A 27976-nucleotide genomic window follows, 5' to 3' on the forward strand; every position below is an offset into this window, starting at 1 on the left:
TCATTCATAGAGTTGCCATAGGTCAGAGATGACTTGACAGCATACAACAACAACAACATGTTTGCATTTTCAGAAGCAAAACTCTGTATGGCAGAAACATATAATACTGGAATTTATAATATGCACTATTACCACATATGGGAACTGAGAACATTTAAATCCATTATGTTGATTTCTACCCAATTAAAATAAAAGAGTTCAAAGTGAATGGGATCAAAATAGAAACTTGTTCGTGACTAAGTGTAACGCTGCTCATGTTTGTTTGGAATTAAATCCCGCTGTGGTGAATGTTTAGCATTCTAGTACAAGGTCGCATACTTATTGGCAAATAATGCTTACTGGAATAAACATAATTTATTTTGATTCAATACCTGGAGGATTGGGTTCTAGGGAACGACTTGGCTTTTGGAAGGTAGGAGAGCCACTTTGCTATGCAAACTCAGCTCACAGTAAGCGTGAGGCTAACCTTCTTGAAGAGAAAGCAATTGCCAAAAGTCTAATATTTTTATCGATGCGTATAACATTTTCTCACTGGGAATATATCTCAAGGTTGCTGTATTGCAGGTGAGGTTAAAAGCCAAGGCAATTGTGTGATGTTGCCATTTCCTTTGTTAGTTGCCCATTGGATGAAAGATACTTAAATCGGAAAGTGCAGTTTCCAAACAGGTTTTGAGCTCCATCAGGTCAATAAATATTACCTGAAAGAACGTTCAAATGGGGATGAAAACCAGAATGCTTCTTTTAATTACAATAATTATGTATATAAATTTTTTTCCCATACTGATTTTGCCCAGAGTAGTATGACTTTACTAACTGGGTGCTATATTAAAGAAATAAGTAAATAAAATCCTGTAGAATCCTACATTTTGCAAAATAAAGTTTAATTATTTTTTTAAGCCCAGGGTAGGAATATTGTGGATGAGCCCATATTCTAGCAGTGGAGATATTGTACATGTTCTTAGCACTGGTATTCCATTTTTAGATTTGTTATATTTGGTTGATGTCTTTTAAAAATGGAGAACAGTTTACAGGTAACTAACAGGACAGTTACACATATTTATTCTGCAATGATAGAGGGCTATAATTGTGGAAGTAGATGTGGACGAATATGTAAACCCAATGTAAGCCCACTCAGAAATAAGGCACACCCTTGCATATTCACCATGAAAGGCAGGGGCTTTTAGGGCCCTGTGAAATGCACCTAAGGCAACACTGAGATTATCACAACTCTCCTACATATCTCTGAAGTCCCACTATTAACACAAACTGTCCCTTTGCTGCACCTTCTCCAACCTCTGTTTGTTGAGATCAGGCAAGGCATTTCAATTAAATTGTTTCAAAAACATGTTGAAGATTTTTGTTGCTTGGTTCTAAAACAGCACAGGATTTACGGGGTTTAATGTCCATACTGTTATGTACCTAAGCAGATTTAGTGCAAAGTACTTTTGCCAAAGCAACAGGCTTCCAGCAGAGAAAGATAGAAGGAAGAGCACAAGGGCTGTTGGGCTTGATCAAGGCAAACGCGCATTTTTGAAGTGAAGAGGAAGACGAGAGTGAGGCAGCTATGAGCATGGCATACTGACTGCTTCTGTCTCCCTCCCATCTACCATCAGCAGGCAGCCAAACTATTTTGCATCCAGTATCTGTAAAAGCATTGGGTTTTTTTCTTTAGCAGGGTGGCTAAAGAGAGCAAATGAGCCAGTAAATACAAAACTTATGGCATGTTTCATCTCAGTGTGCATGCTCCTGCACCCTTCTGCTCTGACTTCACCTTTTATTGGAGAAAGCTGAGTGACCCATCTTTTAGTTTTTGGACTACCAGTGTCAGTGGCCAAGGAAGGGAGAATGTGTGTGTGCATATGTGTTTCAGGGTAATTTGTAGGACAATGCCCTAGTCCCAATACTAGGATGCACCATAAAAAACCTCTTCTACAAATATAATGCAGTACAAATAAAATAAAATAAACTTTAAAAAACTATATACCGATTTTAAAAGTGGTACAAAGTGATATAAGAGGAATGTAGTCTGGATGTCAGAGGAATCTCTGTTAAGATCAGTGCTTAATTTAAAGGAACTTAAAAGGCTACAGATGTTTTAGAGCAGTGGTCCCCAACTTTGGACCTCCAGAGGTTCTTAGATTAAAACTCACAGAAGCCTTCACCACCACCTCTGCTGGCGAGGATTTCTGGGAGTTGAAGAACATCTGGAGGCCCAAGGTTGGGGACCACTGTCTTAGAGAATACTTATAATAATCTTAAACCTGCATATCTGAAAGGGACCCTATGGCTCATCAAGTGCAACTCCTGTCAAAGAGGCTCAGTGGGCAATCAAACTCCCAACTCCTGGCTCTGCAGCCAGATACCTAAACCACTGCATTATCTAGCAGTTCAGACAGAATACTTGGCTATAGCATTTTTGCTTTCCAGAAATCTGTATAGATTAATAGATTTAAAAGGTGGAGTTAAGAAATAATAAACAAAATGCCATGTTCCTATCTCTCAAATGGGCAACCACTGTTTTCTGCATGGTTTGTGGTGTAATGCACATTGTTGTTTGATCAGCTTTCTTAAAATATATGCTTTCTACATGAAGCATTTTTCTCTTTACCAGTTGAAATACAGATCTAATCTGGATACTGTAGATTCGTGGTTGCTAGTAGCATATATATGTAGTGATTGTTGGTAGAGGACTACAGTAGTTTAAATGCAAACCCATAGCTGAGTTTGGAGGGCAAAGAGAGCCGGATATTGGGAGTTCAATTCCCCACTGTGCTGCCTTGACAGAAGCTGGACTTGATGAACCATAGGGTCTCCTCCAGCTCTGCAGTTCTAAGATGATGATTTTGGTTTTGCTGTGGTTTGATTTGCATCCTATATTGTGTTTCTGTTCGGATTAGGTGACTACACAGAGACTGTAGATTGTTTTGGTGCCACTCTCCACACTGGCATCTCTGTCTGATGTGGATTGATCTGCACCAGAGCCCACAGGTCCTTTCTTTAATCCCTCCCTTTTCCAATCTCTGGTCTCCTTTTATGTTTCATTGCAAAGCTTATGGGTGTTTAAAGTGTTGAACAGCTTTAGGGAAAAGGGACGGTTTTCCAAAGTGCTCCATGGCGTACAAATATGTACATAAATACTGTGGAAACATAGTTAGCTGCTGTAATTTGTCAGAGCTGTTTCTGTTTCATGTTGATTTTTAGCCTTCTTCAATCCATATAGGAGATATCTAGTGTTAAACTAATACAAGTGGTTTCCAACCTTGGTTAACCAAGGAGTTCTTGGAGTGCAACTCCCAGAAGCCTTCGCCACTAGCTGTGCAGGGTTGCAGTCTAAGTACACCTGGGTAACCCAAGGTTGAGAACCACTGAACTAATGTATCAATGCAGTGATAAAGTGATCTGGGGCGAAACTCATTAGTGTATTAGTATGTCAAAGGAATAGCACCCACAGTAATACCCCCCCCCTCTTTTGGAGAACAAACAAATGATCACAGCTTTGAAATCACTCTGGCTTGAAAAACATAGAAGCCCCCAGTGGCAGGGAAAAACACTCAGCTTCAGAAATAAAAAGGAAAAATAAAATAAAATAAAAGAAAAGAAAAGAAAGAAAGAAAGAAAGAAAGAAAGAAAAAGAAAGAAAGAAAGAAAGAAAGAAAGAAAGAAAGAAAGAAAGAAAGAAAGAAAGAAAGAAAGAAAGAAAGAGCTGGGCTGATTTGCACTGGCGTTTGTGTTGAGTGATTAGTTTAAAGAAGTGCAATGCAAGTTTCACTTTCACAGCAAATCCTGTGCTGTTTACCCATGTAGTTGCAGCCTAGGTGAGTGAAGTCATGCTTGAGAAGACTTTTTTTTCTAGTTTTATTATGTATCTGAATAGCAGGTATTAGCAACAAAACATGGGCAGGCTAGAGCATCCAATCCACATTACTATACTGAGCCTGGCAAATCCTGTTGGCCACTCTGGAAAAAACTTTTGACAGATGGCAGTTCTCTCGTATGTGCATCTTTGCTAGAGCCTATGTGGGGACAGGGCTGTGGGATATCTCCATGTGAAATTCTGCATGAATAGTGCCATCTGATCCCGTTGAATACTGATAATCTGTATAAAGGAATTCCCAACTGCTTGGGAAGAGATGGATTGTGCTCCTGGCCTACAGTATACCAGTTATCTAAATATATGTATTGGTTGTAAGTTAGGTCACACAGCCATCAATTTTATTGGTTTAAGAGATACAATTTCCATAGGGATTTTGCAAAATTTATTCTATTATGAAGTACCTAGGTTTTCCAGCTGGCATCTATTAATTTTGGAACACTGGTATTTCACTGGCATGCATCCACATAACCATAACTTTTGAATACAGCTCATTCTTTATTGTGATTCACAGAGAGAGGCTCTCTGGTGGCCTTTAAATCTCAGCCTGTTCGTGGAGATTACTTGATTTGTGCAATGCCAGCTCACTAAGTACAGCTGCTCTGCTAAACTCAAAAGTTATTTGTGAGAATGAATACATACAGCATTCTTAATTTGGCTTCCCATTATAAAGGAGTGATTTGGCCAACATGACAATTGCATTGGCTGTATCATTTGATGGCATTTTAATATTATCATCTGTCTGGGTAGGCTGAACTTGGGAATCAATCCTTTCCAGTGAATATTATATGGAAAATTGTTCCATATGGCATAAATTACTTCATTGTACAGTGTTTCCCCATGGTAGCAATTTTTCTGTACATCTTCTGAGTTCCATCATGTAGTGGAACTGTTTTAATGGGAACTGTTCAATGGAGGCTTGATTTCTTTTTCTGTAGATGATTGGCAGCTGACAAACAGTATCTTGTAAAAGTGATGTGGAGAAATCTGAAGGCCCTGAAATGAAATTTCTGATGACAGGGCTATCACTGTGGTTTGCCTTAAAGTGAACTCTGGATGCTGCTGTAGACTTGACAAAAGGATATTAATAACATAGACTTTTCTAGGATATTTCCATGGAAGTTAATGGGCAAACAAATTTCCTGACATCTTCAGAAGTATGGTTAGGAAACACCAGAAAGAGGGGGATGCATGTTTTTCTTCTTGTAGCCTTGGCTAAAGGTAGTGTAATGCAGCCCTACTATTCTGTGGAAAAAACCCCAGATTGACTGAGACTGTATATTCCACCTTAGAGCGTGCTTCAAAGGTGCCAATGACACATTTTTCTAGGTTGGGATGGGTGGAATCAGTAATCTCACCCATGCAGTGGACTCCATGTTTGACACAGTTGCATTGTTTTGATAGCTTGGAACATGCATAGATCAGTGCTGGCACTACCATTAGGCAGAGTGAGGTAGCCGTATCTGTATTAGTTTTGTATTTTATATAGATATAGAAATACAACATCTATATTTCAGAATTATATATTCCTGCTTTTTTTATCACATGATGTCCAAAAACTGAAATCAAAACAAGATAGGGTAAAGGAATACAATTAAAAATATAGTGCAAATCAAAAGCAATTGATAACCAACATGAGCAATTTAAAACCTCAGTGGACATAACAATGTCCTGTTGCTTGAACACAAAACAGATGGACAATCAAGTAAGCATGCTCCTGCTTAGCAGCTTCCTTGCCATATAACAGCTATGTAAGTGATCTCACAACCATTGTGAGCATGGGCCCATGCTAGGGAGCCTGCCAGAGTACAGGGAGGTACAATTGCCCTTCAACTTTGCAGGTACACAGTAGGACACTGGTGCATTAGTTTAAAATTTCTTAGCCATTATGCCTTTTGGAAGAGGACCTTTGGTGGGAGTGGTTTTTTGTTTGTTTTTGCTCAGCCAGTGAAAAGAAAACAAACAACTTTCATAAGGAAACAATTTACAGTGGTGCCTCACTTGACGATTACCTCATTAGATGAGGAAATCACTTGATGATGAAGTTTTTGCAGTCACTTCTGCGATCTCAAAATGATGTTTTAATAGGCAAAAATTGCTTAATGGCAATCGGTTCCCTGCTTCGGGAACCGATTTTTTGCTTAATGACAATCTGTACAGCTGATAGTTGGATCCTCAAAATGGCCGCTTGTTGTTTAAAATGGCTCCCCGCTGTGTTTTAGGACTGATTCCTTGCTTTACAGGCACAGAAAATGGCCACCCTATGGAGGATCTTCGCTGGACGCTGAGGTATTTCACCCATTGGAACACATTGAACTGGTTTTCAGTGCATTTCAATGGGCTTTTTCATTTCGCTTGACAAGGATTTCGCTTAACAGTGATTTGAACGGAACGAATTATCCTCGTCAAGCGAGACACCACTGTATCCAGTTTCAGGTCACTAACAAGCACATCTAAGGTTAACACTGGAGTCTGGACAAGACATTCATGCTAACTGGGGGATTATAGTAAAAAATGCAGGCTCATGACGGGCACACACTGTTCATAGAAAGAAGATCTTAGTATATGGGTCCTTTAATTGTCATAGCCTCAGATGTTCTGACTTTGAGGTCTAAAGGTAGTACTTTGAATTTGGGCCTGGAAACCAGCTAGTGATTAACAGAGTTGTCACAAAGTTAATATAATGTGATTAAAGCATCCTGTTCAGGTCTAGACAGCAACATTCTAGGTCAGACAGTCGTATTTTCTGTATATTCTTCAAAGGCAGAGCTGTGTTGTAATAATAATTGACTTTGACTGTTAACATAGCACAAGTGAAGATAGCCACGTTGGCACAAATCAAACTCTGGAATCCATACTGCAGGACTGGCCTGACAAAGAAATAGAGGTGTGCACAGCTGGATCAGTGCCTTGGCCTGTGGATGCTGCAGTTACAAGAGAGAAGGGGCAACAGGCATAGGTCACTCCAGTCCTCCAGACTGATGAGTGTTATAATTTGAGATGGTTTCATCAGTTGTGTGTATGAAAGGGTATCTATGCACCTACCATGTTTTTCCTTTTTAATGCATTTTTATGCATGTGTGACCTGATCCAAAATGCATTCACAGGAAAAAACTATTCAGTTTACAGATCAAATTTGGATGAGAAGGACTGCAATATCCATCCTATTAAAAGTCAATGCTGTGTCTTTTAACTTGTATTTCACCCCGTGTGGAGATATCTGCCTGCCTGCAAATGTTTGTCTAAAAGAAACCTGAGCAGTATTCCAATATGCCCTTAGTTTTTTGGTAATTCTAACTTTTGTTAATTGTACATGTTTGCCACTCTGAATACTTTTCCTTTATATTGGTCCCAGAGAGTAAGCTTCCATCCATATGATAAAATTGATAAAACCCAGTTAAATGAAATCAAAATTAAAATCCACAGCTCAAACCATGTGCATCATGGCAAAGACAAAACATATCAGGACAACAAATACATTTACATATCCTTCCATGAGCAAATTCATAAACAAATTGTAAATCATCTTCATCACAACTCTGCATAGAACTACTGCTTGTACTCATCAGACCCAAAAGGGTTGCTTTTCTTTCCCCTGTCTTGTGACTGGGCACAAAGGCATCTTTAAAAGGTTGTATCTTGTAAATTATAAGGTTTAGCCAAACAGTTAGTGATCTTTTAGTGTGATCAAAATTAATCCATGAAGCACCATTTAGCTATGAAGAAGGCAGACTGCAGTTCTGTTTTCAGAAAACTGGATCCTTCAAATACAGTCTTGTTTAATGTAGGCTGGTTTCTGGCCAGGTTCCTTTCACCGTGAAAGCTCCAAGAATTTGCTGTTGTCCTTTTTTTTTAACGAAGTGCCAAGTGAATGTGTAAAAAGGGAATAAGATTTTAGTGCTTTGCCCGTACAATAAAACTTTTATTTGGAGCAGCAAAACAGATGGCAGACACTTTGGTGCAGTTGGAATGAACACAATAAAGCTCATGAGATGTCTTTTCATGCAGTCACACATCAGAGTATTAAAGAATACTGGCTAAAAGAGAACAAGGCTCAAATGAGAAGATGCTCATTGACATGGCTGGTAAAGCCAACATTTTCAAAGTTTCAAAGTTTTTTTAATTAATAGGGACACCAAAACTTTCCATATCTGAGTCTGCTTGGTATAACCAGCAGCTATGGGTAATGAAGCAAAATAGGAGGAGACTAGAGAGCATTTGGAGATGGGACCCGACGGAAACTAACTTACGAGCTGCAAAAATCATATCTAACGTCTACTTAGCTAAAGTGAAGGCTACAATATGATCTTACTTTGTCTCCTGGCTAAGCGAAGCTCATGACTATCAAGCTGAACTCTGTCATATTGTATGTGATTTATGCAGGATTGGGCATGGGGACAAACCTCCCAGTAGCATCTCTTCTGACCAATTTGTTCGTTTAGTCGTGTCCGACTCTTCGTGACCCCATGGACCAGAGCACGCCAGGCCCTCCTATCTTCCACTGCCTCCCGGAGTTGTGTCAGATTCATGTTGGTTGCTTCGGTGACACTGTCCAACCATCTCATCCTCTGTCGTCCCCTTCTCCTCTTGCCTTCACACTTTCCCAACATTAAGGTCTTTTCCAGGGAGTCCTCTCTTCTCATGAGATGGCCAAAGTATTGGAGCCTCAGCTTCAGGATCTGTCCTTCCAGTGAGCACTCAGGGTTGATTTCCTTTAGAATTGATAGGTTTGTTCTCCTTGCAGTCCAGGGGACTCTCAAGAGTCTCCTCCAGCACCACAATTCAAAGGCATCAATTCTTCGGCGGTCAGCTTTCTTTATGGTCCAGCTCTCACTTCCATACATCACTACAGGAAAAACCATAGCTTTGACTATTCGGACTTTTGTTGGCAAGGTGATGTCTCTGCTTTTTAAGATGCTGTCAAGGTTTGTCATCGCTTTCCTCCCAAGAAGCAGGCGTCTTTTAATTTCGTGGCTGCTGTCTCCATCTGCAGTGATTATGGAGCCCAAGAAGGTAAAATCTGTCACTGCCTCCATATCTTCCCCTTCTATTTGCCAGGATGAGATGGGACCAGTGGCCATGATCTTAGTTTTTTTGATGTTGAGTTTAAGACCGTTTTTTGCACTCTCCTCTTTCACCCTCATTACAAGGTTCTTTAGTTCCTCCTCGCTTTCTGCCATCAGAGTGGTATCATCTGCATATCGGAGGTTGTTGATATTTCTTCCGGCAATCTTAATTCCAGTTTGGGATTCCTCCAGTCCAGCCTTCCACATGATGTACTCTGCATATAAGTTAAATAAGCAGGGAGACAATATACAGCCTTGTCGTACTCCTTTCCCAATTTTGAACCAATCAGTTGTTCCATATCCAGTTCTAACTGTTGCTTCCTGTCCCACATATAGGTTTCTCAGGAGATGGATAAGGTGGTCAGGCACACCCATTTCTTTAAGGACTTGCCATAGTTTGCTGTGGTCCACACAGTCAAAGGCTTTTGCATAATCAATGAAGCAGAAGTAGATGTTTTTCTGGAGCAATCAATGAAGGGGCACCAATTTGTAGCTTGCTTTAAAAACAAAGTGGAGGTCAGCTGCTGGGATCTGGATCTCTTCTTTACCAGTAAATCGAGCCTTCTTGACTTTGATCTTTATAAATCAAGATGTCCACTGCCACATCTTGCCTGGAGAATCTACCACAGTTTCAGCCTGTGATGTCAGTTAGGGTTGACAGAGTGCTTGACCACTGCTGGACCACCACCAGAGGTCCAGCAAGGATCTCCACTAGATCCTTGCCCAGCTTGGTTGCTGAAAGCATCCAGGCCTATAACAATAGAATGGGCTACTGCAATTATAAATGGGTCTCTCCTGGAGGGCAGGGTGCACCTTGCCCTCAAGGAGACACTCATTAGATTGATTCACAAAAAGCTCAATTCGGCAGCAGATGACATAAACAACTACTGACCTGTCACCAATGTCCCTTCCATTAGCAAGCTGGTGGAGAGAGTGGTGGCCGATCAGCTTCAGGCACTTCTGGAGGAGATCGATGTCCTCAATCCATTTCAGTCCAAGTCCAGGCCAGGTCATGGCACAGAAATGGTACTGGTCACCGTGCAATATGACCTTTTGAGGGAGGCTAACAAGGGCAAAATGTCTTTGTTGGTCCTCCTCAACTATCAGCGGACTTTGATACTGACAACCACGGTATCCTCCTGAGGAGGCTCTCTGGGTTGGGGGTTGGAGGTTTGACTTTGGCCTGGCTCTGTTCCTTCCTGGAGGACTGTCTTCAGAAAGTGCAGCTTGGGGAGATGCTTTCCGCTCTGTGGGCTCTCAGTTGTGGAGTCCCACAGAGTTCGATCATCTCCCCAATGCTATTAAATATCTATATGAGGGCATTGGGGGAGTTCATCAGGGGTTTTGGACCTTCGTGTCATCAATATGCAGATGACACCCAGTCTATCTCTCCTTCCACCCTTCTGCAGTGGATGCTGTCCTGTCTCTTGAGTGCTGCCTGGACGCCGTGCTAGGGTGGATGAGGGATAATACACTGAGGCTGAACTTGGACAAAACAGAAATCCTGTGGCTTGGGCATACAGTGGACCCTCGACTTACAGACGGCTCGACTTACAGACTTTTCGAGTTACAGACTTCTCTGGCTGCAAAATTTAGATTCGACTTGCAGCCAGAGAATCGACTTACAGACCAGAAAAAAACCAAAATGGAATAAAAATAGAATAAAAACCACTGGTTATGGGATTAATCGGTTTTCAGTGCATTGTAGGTCAATGGAGATTCGACTTCCAGACTTTTTGACTTGCAGCCACCATTCCAATACGGATTAATTCCTTAAGTAGAGGGTCCACTGTACTCTTGGACCCAGTGCTATCAATGGAATCTCAGATAGCGTCTGTGGTCTGCACCACATATTTCCATCTAAGGTGGGTTGCCCAGCTGCATTGGGTCCCTCACCATGCTGGTCCATGTGCTGGTAGTCTCAAGATTATACTACTATAATGCTGTCCATATGGGGCTGCCCTTGGTGCTGTCATGGAGACTTCAGCAGGTCCAGAACTCGTCGCCAGATTACTGAGTGCGGTGAGAAGATATCAACATATCTCTCCCACCCTGGCTGCCCTGCAGTGGCTACCTGTCCGTTTCCATGACAGCTTCAAGGTGATGCTGTTAACATAAAAGACTAGATCTGCCTGCCCTGTAAGATCTTCCCAGGCTCAGTGGTTGAGAGTTCTGACCTCAAGAGAGGCTCAGAAAACAGCAACCAGAAACTGGGCCTTCTTGCCAGTCGGCCAGCAATTGTGGAATGTTCTCCTGCCCAAAATCCACCTTGCCCCTTCATTGGTAGCCTTCAAGCAATCATTAAAAACATGGTTATTTAGACAGGCCTCCCCAGACTCTATAATATCCTGATACAACCAGATATTCAACCCTCCGTCATGTTTTCACTATCTTATTTTAATGTTTTCATTGGTATTGTTTCCATTTTGTTTAAACTGCATTGGTTATTTTGTCTTAGTGTTCTGTTTTATAGTATTGTTTTGCTTTATATTGTATTGTATTATTATACTGTGTAAACTGTCCAGAGTGGTCTGGGTTGCCGGATGGGTGTTATAGAAATTAAATAAATAAATAAAATATTGCACTTTGCCAAAGCCCTCTTACAGTCATGAATACAAGCATATTTACCTTCATGTCACTACATCTTTTCTCAAGTATATGTATGCAAAATAGTGCTTTCTCATTCCAAATCCTCCTATAATTATAAATTGTACCTCCTAACCCTTTTCCACATTTCTTGTTTTGAACAACTACTCCCCATTATGATCCAAGCACCATAGTATCTCTGGACCTGGTACACCATCATTATTCTCTGATGGTTGTCCTAAACTGACTAAAAAAGATTTGCCTGTTTTGAAAACTAAATTGTTGGTGGATTGCCTCTCAGTTTCTTGCCATTCAATTTGTTTAAGCTCCTTACATTTCTGGCTGTCTAATGACCATGTGTAGGCAGGCATGGCAGTATGTCATACAAGTATTTATATGTTTTCATATACTGTATATTCATTATTACACATGAGTGACAAAAACCTATTAGCATTGGCCCATGTACCTGGGATCTATCAAAATATATTTACATTGTTATATCAGTTTGATCGCGCTTTAACTGTAATGGCTCATCCTACAGAAACCTTGGATTTGTAATTAATGAGGTGCTTACAGTTCTCACTAGTGAACTCTAGTGCTTCATGGATTTGAACACTCTTTTAAGTTCAACTAACATAAAATAATGGTTGGTAGTGTCTAGGTAAAAGTCATGGACTTTCAAATGCAAGTAAACGTTCCAAGATTTCAGATTAAATACATTAATGGCAACCAGTTTTCTAACCAGTTACCCTAGAGATGTACAAGAATTTGCCAGATTGGCTGAAAATTAATTACAGCTTAGACAGAATGTTGTTGATCTTTCAGTTCCAAATTAAGTGTGTGGCTATATACATAGAACACTCTGGTGCTGAATCTCTGAATTTAAAAATGCAGAACGTTTCACTGAGATGATTGTAAAAGAATGTAATTCGATTGCTTTTGAGTAACTGTCTGCAGTAAAAATGTACTTGCTTATAGGTGCAGTGTTGTTTTATGTGTAAGTTAAATTTGAATAGATAGGTTTATAGCAGTTGATTTCAGGATTATGTTTAATTAAGTCAACATTCATAATGTGTATCCACTTTAGAGAGAAAATTACTGTTGATTAGCTTGGGGAATCACTTAACATCTACTTAGAGCAAAGGAATGCCTCTGTCTTTAGTTAGCCTTCACTCTTGTACTGGAAAACTGAATTATATCCAAACGATGTAGATTTTTTTTTTAAAAAAATGAAGCCATGTCACAGACATTTACAATTTCATTAATACTGTGTGTATATAACCCTTGTCTTAGTTTTGGATAAGTACTTGGATTTAAGCCAGTAAGAGACTCAGCTGGCTACATAACCTTGTGGACTCTTGACTTTACTAGGCCGTTTATTGGGCTGATACAGTATTCTTTTTGAATGACCAGGCAGTGATTGGTTTATTTCATATACTGCACTTGTGTCACCTTTAGTCCTATTTTTGGTCAGGGGAAATCTTTCTCCTTCTTTTTAAATCTTTTTAGTGCCGTATTGGAAAGGTGGTAATGGGTGAAGGAAATTCCCTGGAAACTGGCAATCTAAATCCCTTAGACAATATGCTTAAGCAGGACTCTGATTTGAAATTTGTACCACCTCAGGGCCAAACTGAATTAGTGCATCATTAGAAACAGAGCTCCTTCAGAGGTAGAAGAAATCTGTTTATTTAACCATGAGCTTGCTTCATTCTGCAAGTTGAAAGTTAACTTGCTTTTGTGTTATGATTACTTATTGGGAAGGAAACATGGGTGGCATTTGGAAGTTTGATGGCCTAAATCTTTGAAAGAATTACATCTTTTGAGGAAAAATAAAATACAGTAGCAGGAAATATGAAGTTCTCTTGTCCTACTTGACTACCTCATAGCACTTCTTTTTCTTTATTTGAATAAATAGTTTGAACGTATTTGCATTAATCAAAATGCTGTAAGATATCACAGGTGGAAGGAGGAGTGGGGGCCCTGATTCTTTTTTGCCTCCAGATTGGCCTTGAAAGAGAGGATACTCTGGCTTCTTTGACATGCTGGAGCAGTTGGAAAAAAGTATGGACACATGTAGCAATGAATGGGAAAGTGACAATAGACAGCCAAGATGTTTTCCCCTTCTACATTTTTTTTACAATTAGATATTAGATTGCTCCTGTTAGAGATCTATTCCTTTCCTCCTCCTTCTCAAAGGTCACTTCCAGCTGCTTCTTGGCTATTCCAGTTTTGGTTGCAAAAAAGAAGCAACCTGTGGCATCTTCATGATGTCCATAAGCAGACCTACTAACATGGCAGCCACCTTTAGGGATTTTCCCTTCTCTGATTATCTTCATCCTCTGCACTGTCCTTTTCCTAATAAAAATGGCCAGTGTTCTATTGAGTGGTGAGGATACTGAAGAGCAGCCCGTTCCATGCATGGATCCTCCTTATATTGGACTGGATTGTTGGACTTTTGCCTGTTGAAGCCCCCTGGGAACGTGACATAAACTGGGCTAAGGTGGGCTAGCCCCACCTCCTCCTTTCTCTCCACTTACATTCTTTCTCCTTCAAGCCACATACTCAAACAATCAAGTTCTTTTTCTCTCCCATCATCATGGAATATAACTTCCATGTAACCCATTGTCCATTTTCTAAATTCTCCCTTCTTCTTGACACTTATTTATTATTTATTTATTTAACTTATATGCCGCCCACACTACCCAAAGTTCTTTGGGTGGCTTACAACATTTAAAATAAAAAGACAAAACAATTAAAATGCAATTAAAGTATATACTCTAAAAGTTGCAATTGGACCCACTGCTTATCTTGAACCATGCTGTACTGGTCTTCAGAAAAACACCCTCACAGCACTTAGAAAAACACGTTCCAATGTCTCTGAAATCATCTTCACACAGAACCTGTCTGACTCCATGTTGCATTTCTCTGACTACATATCCCACACTGTTTCACTCCATCACACCTTTTACAAAGTGAATAATATGAAAGGAATTTGTCCAGCGGGTAAGGTAGGGCAGCAATAGTACACTGTGTAAATATAATTTATGTTTTATGTCTCTGAACCATGTTTTTTAGACAACACTTTTTTCTATGCTCCAGTGTATTTATATAGGAGTGGGCTATATTTACAGTCAATAAACATAATTGCCTACTGGCTTTCAGCAGCCAAATGTAAAAGTTTTGGAATATCTAATGAACAATATTAGGAAAACAAGGTTGCTAAATTACATCAGACCGTATGTACAATAATAAGAAATAGTGAATGGAAGTTCATTGCAGTTTACCCACTGTTATAACCATACCTTAGTCATGATGATGAATTATTTTAAAAGTCAAACAAGACCTAGAATTATATCAAAGCTGCAATTTGTGGTACATAATTTCTGAAAATGACACTACTTTTCTGCCTGCTAGCTCAGTGTATAAAACTCTATATAGAATATAAAACTATAACCAGACAGATTGTTAAAAAACCACTCCTCACTTATTGTATGTGAAGTTGCCATAGCAGTAAAATATTAATAGTGATTTCTATTCACAGCAATTGCAATTCATCATAGGTTACATTCACTTTGGCCCAATTGAAGTCAGTGGTGCAAGTGGGCAATCATTTACAATCCCAGCTCAGATGTGTGTATAGAAATTTTTGCCTCCATTAGTAGAAACATGCATTCCAATGGAGGAAGGCGATGATACTACAAACATTTCTTTAGACACGCATTTCTACCTTATGAATCTCAAAGAATGATGGTCTATTCATGCAGGAGCTTCTCAAGAGTATTATGCAAACAGGTGTGTGTGGACACTTGAACAAGGTAAATTTTTGGATTGTAATTGCCAGAATCACATTGGCTGGGGAATTCTAGGAGCTGTAATTCCAAAAACGTAATTTCTCCAGGCTGAACCTCAGTTTATCAAGTGGTTCAAAGCAGTAATTAGAAACTTAGTGTTAATAAAAGTGGTTACTGAAGTCTGATGAAAAACCTGACCATAAATGTATAACATACATTTTTTAAAATATACATCCACAGCCAAATATCTGTTATGCTGAAGTGTACATATGACACCTTTTAAAAGAAAAGATAATTACTTCCAAGGCATATCCTTGTGAAGATGTTAACAGTCCATAGAAGACTGGGGGGAAACAGGCAGAGACAACCTTTTTGTTGAAACTTGAATATGAAGGAGGCCTTTGACTAAACAGGCAGAATAAAAATATTAGTGGTTTTATTTACAAACCTTTTCCTTTTATTACTTAGAAAGTTATACAGAACCAAAGTCTATCACCCCTGCTTTTTTGTTTTGTTTTGCTTTGGCCTCAAGGTGATGCTGGGGCTGGGGGATTCTGGGAGCAGTTGGACTGAAAAAGACATTTTTCCAAACTCTGATTTATAATTTAATTCCCTCGGCTTTGTTCAAACATGATTGCACTGAAACTTTTATATGTCGATTGTAAGCTTTCCTTCTGAACACTCAATGCACAAACATATTTCTTCTTCTCATAATCTTCCCCATAAAGATTAGTGTCTCAATCATGGGAGAAAAGCAGTAAATAATGACTTGTGAAAACTTAACTTTAAAACCTCTATAAATTAACACAGAGTATAAAAAATTAACCTGTTGACCAATGAACACTTTGCAGTAGGCTCTCCCTACCCCCACCCCCACCCCCACCCCAGATTTCCCCTTTGCCACCCAAGGACCTGAGACACTTTGTCTGGAAAGAAAGTTGATTTATTTCAGGATTTTAAGGGAGCAGCTTGATTTCTGCTACATGTCATGGCACAATGCAATGTTAGCCCTATCATTGGACAGAATGAGAAGGCTACCTCAGGTGACAGATTGCCAGGAGTTATGTATTGCCATTTCTCCTCCCTAAAATGGTCCTTGGTGCTTAGAGTAGCCATAAATCTTTTTTTGGCCATGCCCACAAACCTAATAATAGGCTGAGTCAGGATTGTATATTTTGCGTAACAAACATTACTATATAAGATGGTGTGTGAAGAATTGTTTTCAGTCTGTGGCCCCCTTCAAATGTGCCAGGGCTCCTCAATGGGCCATACGGCCCCCTCTGAGAATGGCTGCTCTAGGGAGCTGCTCTGTGCAGTTTGTCAGAATCAAGAATTCTTTAACATATGGCACTACAGGACCTCTAGAACCAGGCACTACAGGAGGGCTGTTATAATAAATCATTTGTGCTATACACAATCTCCCTGGGTCATCCCTCTCATGGTTTCTGGTTCTGAAGCCTCCTCATACCCCAGCCAAACATTTAAACTCCTTAGATATGTGGAAGCAGCCACCACAGTTCTGAAAACAACCTTGTTGGGCTTTGGCAGTGCTGGGAGGCTACTGCTACTGCTACAATGGAAGGGGCAGGTTTTCTACATTGGGATTAACCTTCCATAGTAATGAGAAGGAAATGGCAGGAAAGCTTGAGCCACCTTGGATCCTGCATGCTTCATGACCCCACAAAGTTGGTGCAAATTTTGAGGAAGCTTTTAATTAGATCCCCCCCTTCTCCCCATCTATAGGTAAAGTTGGAACTGGTGGGGGAATAGGATGCATTTATAAATGTGTAAATTGCTCTTTAGACATGTGCAACATGCAAGATCCAATAAAATCTGTAGCTGTTATTAAAGCAGAGTGAAATGCAGCTGCTAGCTGGTGTGATTATGTTCGGCCCAGACAGTGCAACTTGTACTCTGACAGTATCTGTATTTTTCTTTCTGACATCCATTTGTAGTAGTATTTTTGTCCCAGGATTTCTTCCTAAGGGCAGAGCTTAGTGCTACAACACTTCCTAGAAGAAGTTCAGTTCCGTTTCAAAGACTCACAGTCAGAAACCTTATATTAGCATTGATGTTTACATTTAAAATCAATGCAAATCTTCCAGAGGCAATGCTGCAGCAAGGAGGTGGATTTTCCACTTTCCTGAAAAGCTCAGAGAGGGTATTTTCAAAGGTATGGTTTTTGCAGTGCAGGGTAGATACAGCTAATTGTTGTCCCCTTTGAGATGAACCTTGACTACCTGTGTTGATTACCTGTGACAGTTTTACCCATTTGATCACACCACAATTTAATGTTTTTTTCCTAGTTAGGATTAACAGTTAGATTCAGCCCAGAGTCTTATAATCAGATATACGTTCATAGTTTTCACATGCATATTTCTATCTGCTTCATGCTCACTGCTTTGAAAGCCACATCTAGGAGTTCTCTACTTTCTCAGCACATCACTTATCAGTCTTTTTCTGTTGAATCAGCAGATTCCAGGACAACTAGAATTAAAAAAAATCTCACAGAGCAGCATGTCTCATGGTATTTTGAAAGACATGGCCATAGTTCCATAAATCATGTTAATTTTTATAACCATGAAAAAAGTGGAGTCAACAGACAAAATTTTGTCTCTGAGAACCAAACTGTACTCCAACACAAAAACAGAAATAATGAATTTTGAAATGAGAAGCTGCTTTGATGGGGAGCATATCAGAGCAGAAAAGCACAAGAAGAATCCTTTCTGTGTTGATTCTTTCCCTACTCAAATCATCCCCCTTCAGCCTCTTAAGAGTTTCAGACACATGAGGGATGATGTTTCATATATTTGCTTTTAAGATAGTTTGTTTTTAGGGGGAAAACCTGGTCTTCAAGGCATTTTCCAACTTGCCTTACATGGGGCTTCTCTGTGAGGTTGTTTATAAACAATTATTTATAAATTAGCATGGTAAGTGGTAATAAATCTGCTTGTTTATTATATGATCAACACAGAACTCTCTACAATGGTAGTGTATGCAAACTACCTAACATTGAGTGAAACTCTTGTTCTACCTATACTGTCTGAGACATTTCAGAGTCTATTCCATTTCTGCATAAGCTCCTGCTTTAACAGAGGATAACAAATGAGATGTCCGGATATGTTTCTGTATGGAATCAACTTGTGGGAAATAAAGGCAATTCTGCTTATATGGCTACAGCTGTCTTTTGCTACATAGATGGCAAAACGTGGTTCAGCACCATTGACAGATGAGTACATTTAATCCTCTGCAAAAACTTTGCACAGATTTGCCTAAACACTAAAGAAGATGTAACACACATTGGCTCAAGATCAAAGTCTGTATTTCCTAGGATTAGGTATGTGGCTTGATTCAACTTTTCCTTTGCAGAAAACTTTACTGCTTTTGATTGATATGTATACAGAATATTGAATAACACATCTCTGAACACAGACGAAGTACACTCAGCATATAGTAGAGAGATTCAAGTTGTCTTTTTCAGCACAAAACATCTGTCTTATTTGACGCCCGGGCTGCATGATAGTCCTGAGCAGATGTGATTTCAAGCTATGCAGCATATATAGATGTTCCTTTCAATGAAAAGTACAGCTTAGCTCTCAGGAATATATACAGAGACCAATAGCTTTCAGGATATTTTAAAAAGCACCATTATTAATAACATTTAAGAGAAAGCACCACATATAATGTAATGAAGGAACTCTTGCTGTCGAGAAAATGCCATGTAAGGTGGATTTCTAAAGGCACAGTGTTTTATGCCCTGAGGAATATGATGGCCAACACAAACTTAGCTGCCATGGGCAAATGCCTACCCGTAACAAAAGATAACAAATTATTATCAGCATGAATCCTGATAATAGTTTGTATAATAGTAAGAAGGTATTTATTCAAAAGGGTGGTACACACAACCACTGCCCCCCCAACTGAGTGGAAAGAACACATAACTGTTGACCATATTGACTAGGGCTGCCTGAGGAGCAACTGGGCCCCAATAATTAACTGCTGTGGCAGAAATGCTTGCCCACCCATCTGTGCTCCATACAATGGAGGGCAATGACTGTGCCCTAGAACCTTCCAACTTCACATGTATAAATTAGCATATATGGCACACCTTTTCTTGTGCTGTCTGAATGTACAAGCAGGCAGGGGTTGGGGAAGACCTGTTATTACTACAGAGTGAAGCAGCTGTCTCACATGACAGATTTTATGTGTCATGAAGGGCAACAAATTGTTAATTGTTTGAAAGATTATTCTTGTGTTTAACTGCCATAAAGGAAGTCAGAAATTTTCTGTCCCAGGTACCCAAATAAATTGACTGGTTTTACATATTATGCACTTTGATTTAAGGATGGAGGGTGCCATATGCTGCCACCTCAGGCAGCAAAACGTTTTGGATCATCCTTGCTCACCCACATGGAAATACATAGTTTGTGTGGCTTTTCTGTGAACTGGCCCTTTAAATAGATAATCCAACATCAGCAAATCATTCATTTCAGATTAGTCTATTATCAGTGCTTATTTTTTTTAAAAATGGCACCTGATAATAAAGGACTCTGATATACCCTATGTGTATGAAAGGAATATGCTTTCTACCTCCTAAATATATCACATATATTTGCCACGAAAACTGTGATATTGATGCTACTGAGATCACTGTCCCTCACTAAGTGCCAAGTGGCACTACTTCAAGTCTGCAGTACAACCACCAATTTACATGCTATGAATTTGGAGGGAGACAAGTTTCCCTACATGGTGATTATAATATATTTAAGATATTTGAGTCCATGGGTCATCAAGATGGGGACACTGAGGGACATGCCACTGAAGTTGATACCAAGCGTATCTGGTAGTAGTATGGATGCTTGCCATTAAATGGGGATGATGCCTTGGGCATTATCACAGCTGCATAGAGCATCAGCCAGCTGATGGCACCACTTGCAACATGTTGTTGTTGCTGGCTGAGGGATTCAGGAACTGTAATCCAAAAAGTAACTTTCCAAAGCTCTGGAGGAAGGCCATTTGGATTGGCCTTTAAATGGAGGCTGTAATGTGCAGAAAGTCTCCATTTATAACAGTGACAGTAAATGTACGTGGCAAGCTGCATTAGTTGATAAGCACTCAGTTCATATGACAGCTTATTTAAAGCAACCAACTATCACATGGCAGTTGGTGTTATCACTGGTGTTCACACACCAGCTTGAGTGGGTGTTTAGGACAAGGCTGCATTTCAGCGGCAACATGTTTTCTGGAAACTTGTATCAGATTTAGAAATTTTAAATCATCCAGAGAATGGATGTGTATCATCTTTCAGTCTTTCTAAAGTTTGCAGAGTAACCCTAAATAAATACCTAGAGCTACTTCACACCTCTTCCTGTTGCGGCTCCTTAAAGCATGCATACGTGCTGCTGAATGTGTGGAAGTCCCCTGTCATTTACATATTCTACTAGTTAATACTACAAAACAACAACAACAACAACAAAAACCACTGTACATGCAGGAAGCCCTTAGAAGCTACATCCTTTCTAAATGCTGTGAATCAGGTAAACGAAGACTGGGACAAGATGCCATATATACAATATATAAACCAGGTTGCAACTGTAATTAGATGCCTGTGTTAGGGAAGAGGATGTGAAAAAGATCAAAAGGTAAGATGTGATAGTTTAAAACTTGACCTCCATTTGTTCACAGGTGCTTAGATTCATGACTAGAAAGCACGTTTTCTCATGACAACATTTCCCCTGCACAGATTACTGAAAGCATCCTCTGAGTCTGTTAGGAGCTGCCCCTGCCCCACCTCATGTGAACGGATTCTCAGTTTAATTAAATAATGTTTATAGCCTGCTTTAAACTTCAGTATCCTGAATACTTTGCTGTCACTCCAGGCCTGCACACCTCATCAATTCTGAATTCTATAGTACCACTAGTATTTTATTTAGCATTTGATACAAGAAGATATTTTTTAAACATGCATTAAGTACCTGCCTGTGTAGGAAGTACATCTGATGCAAAATATTGCAGCCTGTTTGAAGAGGTAACATAATCTAATAAAAAATGTAAGTTATTGGGGAACAAAGGTAGCATTGTGTTCATTAAATCCTAAACATTTCAAGCATCAAGGTTTTATCTCCAATAAGAAAATGGAAGATCTAAATGCATACAGTTTATAGGATAATGCTATGTGGGATATTATTACAATGCATTTTACAATATTAATTCAAGTTTTGTGGCCTTAGAACGTTTGGAAATGATAGTATTCTGCAGATCAGGAATGCAGGACCGCTCCAAGAGGGTTTTTTTGGGGGGGGGGCTTTCAGTTCTCTCTCTTGGTCCCTTACTTTTCCAGCAAAAATGGGTGAACTGAGCTTTCAGAAGCCTGCTAGAGCAGTGACCCACTCTTTAAATGACAGGAGCCCCTTGTACCATTTAAGAGGGAAAGTTCACATTTTTAAAAAACTGGAAGTGGTCACTTGCCACCCATAGGATTGCTTTTTGGTATTTCTCAGCATTTTTTGCCATCTATGTGGCTCCCTAGAAGTATAGAAAACTGGCCCCTGGAGCTACCAAAACTGTCCACCCTTGCTGTAAGACCACAATAGACCAAATGAGACTGCAAGCTACTTCCAAACACATAGGTTGTAATTTCTCAGAAATGGAGACCCAAAATCCCTGTGATTGTGTATAATATGTTACTGCAAACTAGCACTTTGCTCTTATATGTGAATAGGTAATATTGTGCTGTGCGTACCAAACACCACAAACATACGGTGTGAGGCATGTATGAAAACATCCTAAAATAGTCTACAGGGTGCTAGTACAGTACACTGTCATAAAATGTTTGAAATACATGACAAAATAGTATTTTAATGTAAATTGAAGCCTGGATTTTTAATGGCAATGTGTATTTGGATATATCTCTCATTTTCTTTTCACACACACACTCTATAAATTAAGTGACAAACCATGGCACTTTTCACCAAACATTGAGGTCTTTTTAGTACCTTCCACCTGGATTTTTTTATCTGTCGCTTATTGTGGTCACCACCATCCACATGAGCAGGCAAGTAATACTGCACATTTTGGCAAAACATACAAATATTTTCCCCAAAAAGCTTATTTCTTCTTCCCCGTGGCCCTTCTCTGTTCTTCAGAAAGAGTAACAGCCCCTTTCCCAATTCCCAAAGCAAGACCAGATATACAAGTTGACCTGCATGTGTTCAACAGCCACCAGTGATCAAATATCCCAGGCTGAGCTTTCATATCCTGCCCTCATGGCAAATGAAATGCTTGTGAAATTGGACACAATTTCACACATTCATCTATGAGCCAAGCTTGAAAGTGATCAAGATGCAAAGTGAATCCAACTTGGGTATCTTGAAATGTGTGCCAGCAGATCAGTTATCATAACTGTGTGTCTGACATAGTTAAAGCCTTGTGATATCCTTGTTTTGCTGCAAGTCTCCAATACTCTCATAGTCGTTCTCTTGGGAGAGGAGTGACTGGCTGCTATTCAGAACCAAACCGTTTCTGTCTTCTTCACGATTTAAAGTCTGTATTGCTTCGTAGTCTGGCTCTAACTCCCCATTTAGTCTCTCTGATGACTGAGGCATAGTGGTACAGTTTGGGATATTTTCCAAGTCCTTCACACTGGCATAGAGGCCACTGCAAATGGATGGTGATTTTGGAGGTACAATTTCTGGGATACAGGTATATGTGGATTCCAGGTTTCTGTTGGCCTGCCCTGGTTTGTTTACAGAAGAGTACATTGCTGAAATCTGTAAGAGGTGAGAAAGGGAAAATAAATTAAGCATCTAACAACAGCAAACTTCATGTAATTGTTTTATAATTCCTTGATGCTGCACATGATGCCAGTTCATATGTTAACATATAAGATCAAGAAGTACAGTCGTGCCCCGCTGGACGATTGCCCCGTTCTACAACGAATCCGCATTACGTTGACGTTTTTGCGATCGCAAAAGCGATTGCAAAACAATGTTTTCAATGGGGGAATTTCGCTTCACGTTGATCAGTTCCCTGTTTCGGGAACTGACTTTTTGCTTTACGATGATCAGAAAGCAGCTGATTGGCGGGTTTCAAAATGACCACCGGCTTTCAAAATGTTTCCCTGCTGTTTTCTAGGATGGATTCCTTGCTTTACAGGCACAGAAAATGGCCGCTGTATGGAGGATCTTCGCTGGACAAGCAGGTATTCAGCCCATTGGAATGCATTAACTGGGTTTTAATGCATTTCAATGGGTTTTTAATTTCGTTTGATGATGTTTTTGCTCTACAGTGATTTCGCTGGAACGAATTAACATCATCAAGTGAGGCACAACTGTAATGGATTATTGCAGTGGTTTCCAATATTGGGTCCTCAAATCCCAGAAATTGTGGCCCGCACAGGTACTGGTGAAGGCTTTTGGGAGTTTTAGTCTAATGTTTTGGGATTCAAAGTTGGGAACCACTGGTTTACTGGATGGAGAATGAGCACTCTGGGTATGTGTTCCTCGTGCCATTAGGTGTGCTGTCTTGTAGCTAGAGGTTAAACCACAGTTAATTTTAGGCACCATACTGGTATTCTTGCTGGGTGCTCAGAGAATTAGACATCTGGCTGCAGAGCCAGAGGTAGGGAGTTTGATTCCTCACTGTGGAAGAAGAACCAATCTGTGACTTTGACCAAGGTGCATAGTCCTAGAAGGTCCCAAGAATAAGGGAATGGCAAGCTATATCTTGAAAATCTTACAAAAGTCACCATAACATCAAACTTGATGGCATATAATTATTGTTACTATTTTTATGGCAAACGTGGAGATAACAATGGTAGGCAGTAGGCCACATCTAGAATATACTCTATCAAAGATGCATTTGAAGGGTGTTTATTCATGCCAGCCCCAAGGCCCTGATCCTCACCTTAAAGACTTCACTGTAATTCAGACATATTTTATATACACTTTATTTGTTATGAGACTAATATATTTATAAAGCTACCAGTTACAGCTGCACACAAATGGCTTTTTGAAACTCTCCATCCTATTTGTAGAAAGAGAAACTGCCGAAACAATATCACTAATTTTCCTAAGGCAAGGAGAAATTATCCAACAGTTTTTCAGAGGTGGGGATCAACATCAGCTGACTTCATAGCCCAGCTATGTTCTTTTTCCTCCTCCAAAAGGGTTTTTTGTTTTTGTTTTGTTGTTTCATTGCCATGTAAATGTTACCAAAAACAATTGCCCCAGCCGCCTGGGCACCATTTTGCTTCCTCCACAATGTCTTCTACCTAGAGTCCTTCTAGGGCATTGTGGTGGTGGGTGGTGATGGGGGTGAGGTGAGATTCAACCATCAAAAATGGTGGATAACCTTTGGAACAAATTCTGAAAACACGACCTTCTGTTTCAAATGGAGAATGAAAAAAAATCTTAGCATGTTTCTTAGCGAAATGTCTTTCAGAAATTTTGACTTTGTATTTGCCATTCTTTGGGGTTCAACATTTTCCCTCAGGGGAAAGGTCATTGTAGGTAGAAGAGATTATTATAATACAGTACTTTCGTGTACGTCCTATAGTAGGCATGAGGAAGGACAATGTTGTGTCCAGCTCCAGGGAAAAAGATAAACCTAGTGATATGCCATTATTTGTCATCCAATTTCCATTTTATTTTCCTGTGCAAGAAACTTCCATTTTTCTGCCACATTATCACAACCCTTCAGAATATCTTTAGACAACACTCCTAAGAATATTTTAGTGACTTAGTTTGGCTTCCATAGTAAGACTTGTGCCAACAGGGAAGCAATTTGCCAATTCTTTTCCCTCATGACAGACACAGCTGCAATGCACGCCATTCCAGAAAACCTCCTGAATAATGGGAGAAAAGATGAGTCATTGCTGTGCATTTTGGGGGTCAGGTCGGGTCTCTTTGGAACCACAGGTTTCACAACAATGTTGGCCCTTCATAAATTCCTAAGAGGAGAGCCCTCTGGTGGGTCTCAATTCCAGTTTGAGGTGCCCTGCCCCATGCTACTGTGTGAGCACTAAGTATGAAACCAGCAAGAGAAGAGGGTTTCTTCATCAGTAAAACGCATAGCATGCTGCAAGATCTGCAGATGAATGTTTTACCTCTAGATTTGCCCATCATTCCCAGACCTCCTTACAGCACTTAGATACTGATTTATTGCTGGTGAAAGGAACTATTACATACTCGAATGGCTTTTGAAGCCTATTCTGGAAAAATATCCTGGAAGACCTGTCCAGAAAATGCTCAGGATCCTACTCTCAGACAGAGATAAATTTATTACATTTCGAATGGCAAAGTTTATATCTATACTTATGAAAATGAAAATAAAACTCGTAGCCCCCACTACTACTAATCAAGCTGTTATTTAGGTTCATGTACCCTTTGGGCCCCCCTTTCGGCGATATGATGCTTGTTATTGGCACCAGATATTGTATTTCAACTGCCTTCACTTAGTTTTCCCTAGGGTATTTTTAAGACGTTAGAGGTTTTTAGCTGTGATAGAAATTTAACCTGGTTTTAGTTCTCTTCCTCATACTACAGTGTATTGAATTGTACTGTATTATGTTGTTTTTATTTGATGTACTCTGCAACAGCCTGTGTGCTACGCAATAAACTTATATGTGTGTGTGTATTACATACTTCATATCAAAAGAAACTCACCTCTTCTTCTGTAAGAGATGGATCATCTTCTCGTGATTTGTAAGACAATGAACTAAGCCTCTGATAAAGGAGAAAAAAACAATCCTTATTAACAGCCACGCTTCTACAAATCAGTATTGTTTATAACCCATCCATTTCCATGTGAGTAAAAACTAAACTACAGTTTCATCTGTGAGTTAAGTAGAGCTTTTAGATGCAGCAGAACCTTTGTTATTTGTGGTGTAATGATGGGTTAAATGATTCAGTAATGACATAAGATCAAGTTCTATTAGATTTTTGAGCTTTCACTGAAATCTGAGTAAGTCAGCAGCAGTGTACATACATAAACAAACTGCTGGATGTTAGGCTGGCTAAGTTTATGGTGCCTTAATAATGTTGCTGGAACACCAGTATAAGTCACTACCAAATTCATAACTGTTTTTATGATTTTCAGTCTTTTTCTTAGCTGGAGAGAAGACATTCACTTCAGTCACTGGCTCTCTTGAAAAGCAGCAAAGATAGCACTTAATTTCTTATGGCATCTTATTTCATCACAAGTTTTTCCTTAAAGAATATTTACAATGTTTTTTTGCAGAAGCCAAAAGGAGGTTTATTAAAAAAAATAACAAACACAATTAAGGACCATTGCAATGTCTTTGGACTTTGAGACAAGCAATATTTCAACTCAAGATGAATCAAATGTTTTCTAAGTGAAAACAAAACAGCAGCATCTAGGGTTTTATCTACAAAAAGAAAGTGATTCCATCATGTTTTAGCCTTAGTGTGTATCCATCCTTTCCCCCATCTGCTGAAGTTCCAATCCAGATTCAGGCCCCACGGTTACAAATTATATAGGGGAAATGTCTCCATTTCCTTCAGCATTTCCCCTTAGGCTAACTGCAAATCAGGACTACAGTGGGGCAAAGGACTAATGCTCATACCATACCAGTGTGCTACTTAATTCAGCTCTACTTTACTTCTGAATAAAGAAGGAAAAGACAGAGCTGTTTTCTAAATATTAAAGATAATATGTAGCTTGAGTCTCAGCCTGCAATCCTATCATGTGTATTTGCGTCTTTTACTGCCAAAGACATCATTTGACACAGCAGATACTGCAAAAGTGGGAGCAGGTCTCAAACAATGGTATGCTCTAATCAAGCAATGCAAAATGTACCTTGTCAGGCTCGCTAGGCCCTTCCATCACCTCTTCCTCTTCTTTGACTGCTTTTTCCTGCTCATTCTCATTTTCATCAAGGAGTTTCATGGGTACTGGAGGAGGAGCTTCATCTTCCACGTCAGGAGTGCTGCTTAGAGGACTCTCTGAATTAGCACTCTGACGGCTTTTTTTATTTCTGTCAACAGAGGCATATTCAGCCGATTCCATCTTGCGCTCAAGAACATGATTTAGACTCCCATTAACAATCACTGTAGCTTTTGATTTGCTCTTCTCTGTATTGGTTGTTGTTCCTGGATCCTTAATTTCCTTCACAGTTTCATACAAGCAGTCCTCAACTATGTTTTCCTGCGAGGAGCTGTCTTTCAGCACTTCATAAGGTCCCTCTGTGGCCAGACTCTGGTCATTTTCTGTATTTCTTGTAGATAGAATAGTTTCTATGGCACTATTTGGAGGGATTCTGGGAAGTTCTCGGCTTTGGTGACATTTTAAAGACCTTCCTAGACTATCCTGTGGTTCCAACAGATCTGTAACAGAGGTCTGCACTTCTTCATAAGGCTGGATGCAAGCAGTTGTGCTATCATCTGATAGAACTAAGAGAAAAATGTATAAACGCACAGCATAAGCAGATAACTGTAACATCAAGACCATGGTCAAGAATACAGGCCTACCATATAAATCTTCCTACCTCTACTCTGGATCACCTACGGAAAAGCAGACCTGTTTTATGGGGATTCTATTTAGAAATACTGTTTTCTTTCAAGCAGGTATTAGATGATGTCTTGCTCATTGAAAGGTGGTGATTTTCTTGTTAAAAAAACAAAGTTGCCTTGGGGAGAGAGACA

At 39.7% G+C, this 27976-nt stretch overlaps 1 protein-coding gene and 1 long non-coding RNA gene across 20 annotated transcripts in view; one reads left to right on the plus strand and one right to left on the minus strand.

The window, feature by feature from the left end:
• LOC140706963 (uncharacterized) overlaps window positions 1-27976 on the plus strand; it is a 49723-nt gene that overhangs the window by 5883 nt on the left and 15864 nt on the right. The window lies entirely within an intron of this gene.
• PAG1 (phosphoprotein membrane anchor with glycosphingolipid microdomains 1) overlaps window positions 1802-27976 on the minus strand; it is a 173389-nt gene continuing 147214 nt past the window's right edge. For 17 of the 19 annotated variants that reach the window (XM_078393552.1, XM_020787534.3, XM_078393562.1 and 14 more), the window contains 3 exons: window positions 27132-27724; window positions 25979-26038; window positions 18620-23083 (listed from right to left, as the gene is read on the minus strand). In XM_078393552.1, the coding sequence (XP_078249678.1) occupies window positions 22733-23083; window positions 25979-26038; window positions 27132-27724 (1004 nt within the window). In that variant the 3' untranslated portion in view covers window positions 18620-22732. Of the gene's footprint in view, window positions 9153-18619; window positions 23084-25978; window positions 26039-27131; window positions 27725-27976 lie in introns of those variants that run through there. The other 2 variants (XM_078393565.1, XM_078393564.1) reach the window with 1 other exon arrangement.

Source organism: Pogona vitticeps, chromosome 4, assembly GCF_051106095.1.
Source record: "Pogona vitticeps strain Pit_001003342236 chromosome 4, PviZW2.1, whole genome shotgun sequence".
In the NCBI taxonomy this organism is placed as follows: Eukaryota; Metazoa; Chordata; class Lepidosauria; order Squamata; family Agamidae; genus Pogona; species Pogona vitticeps.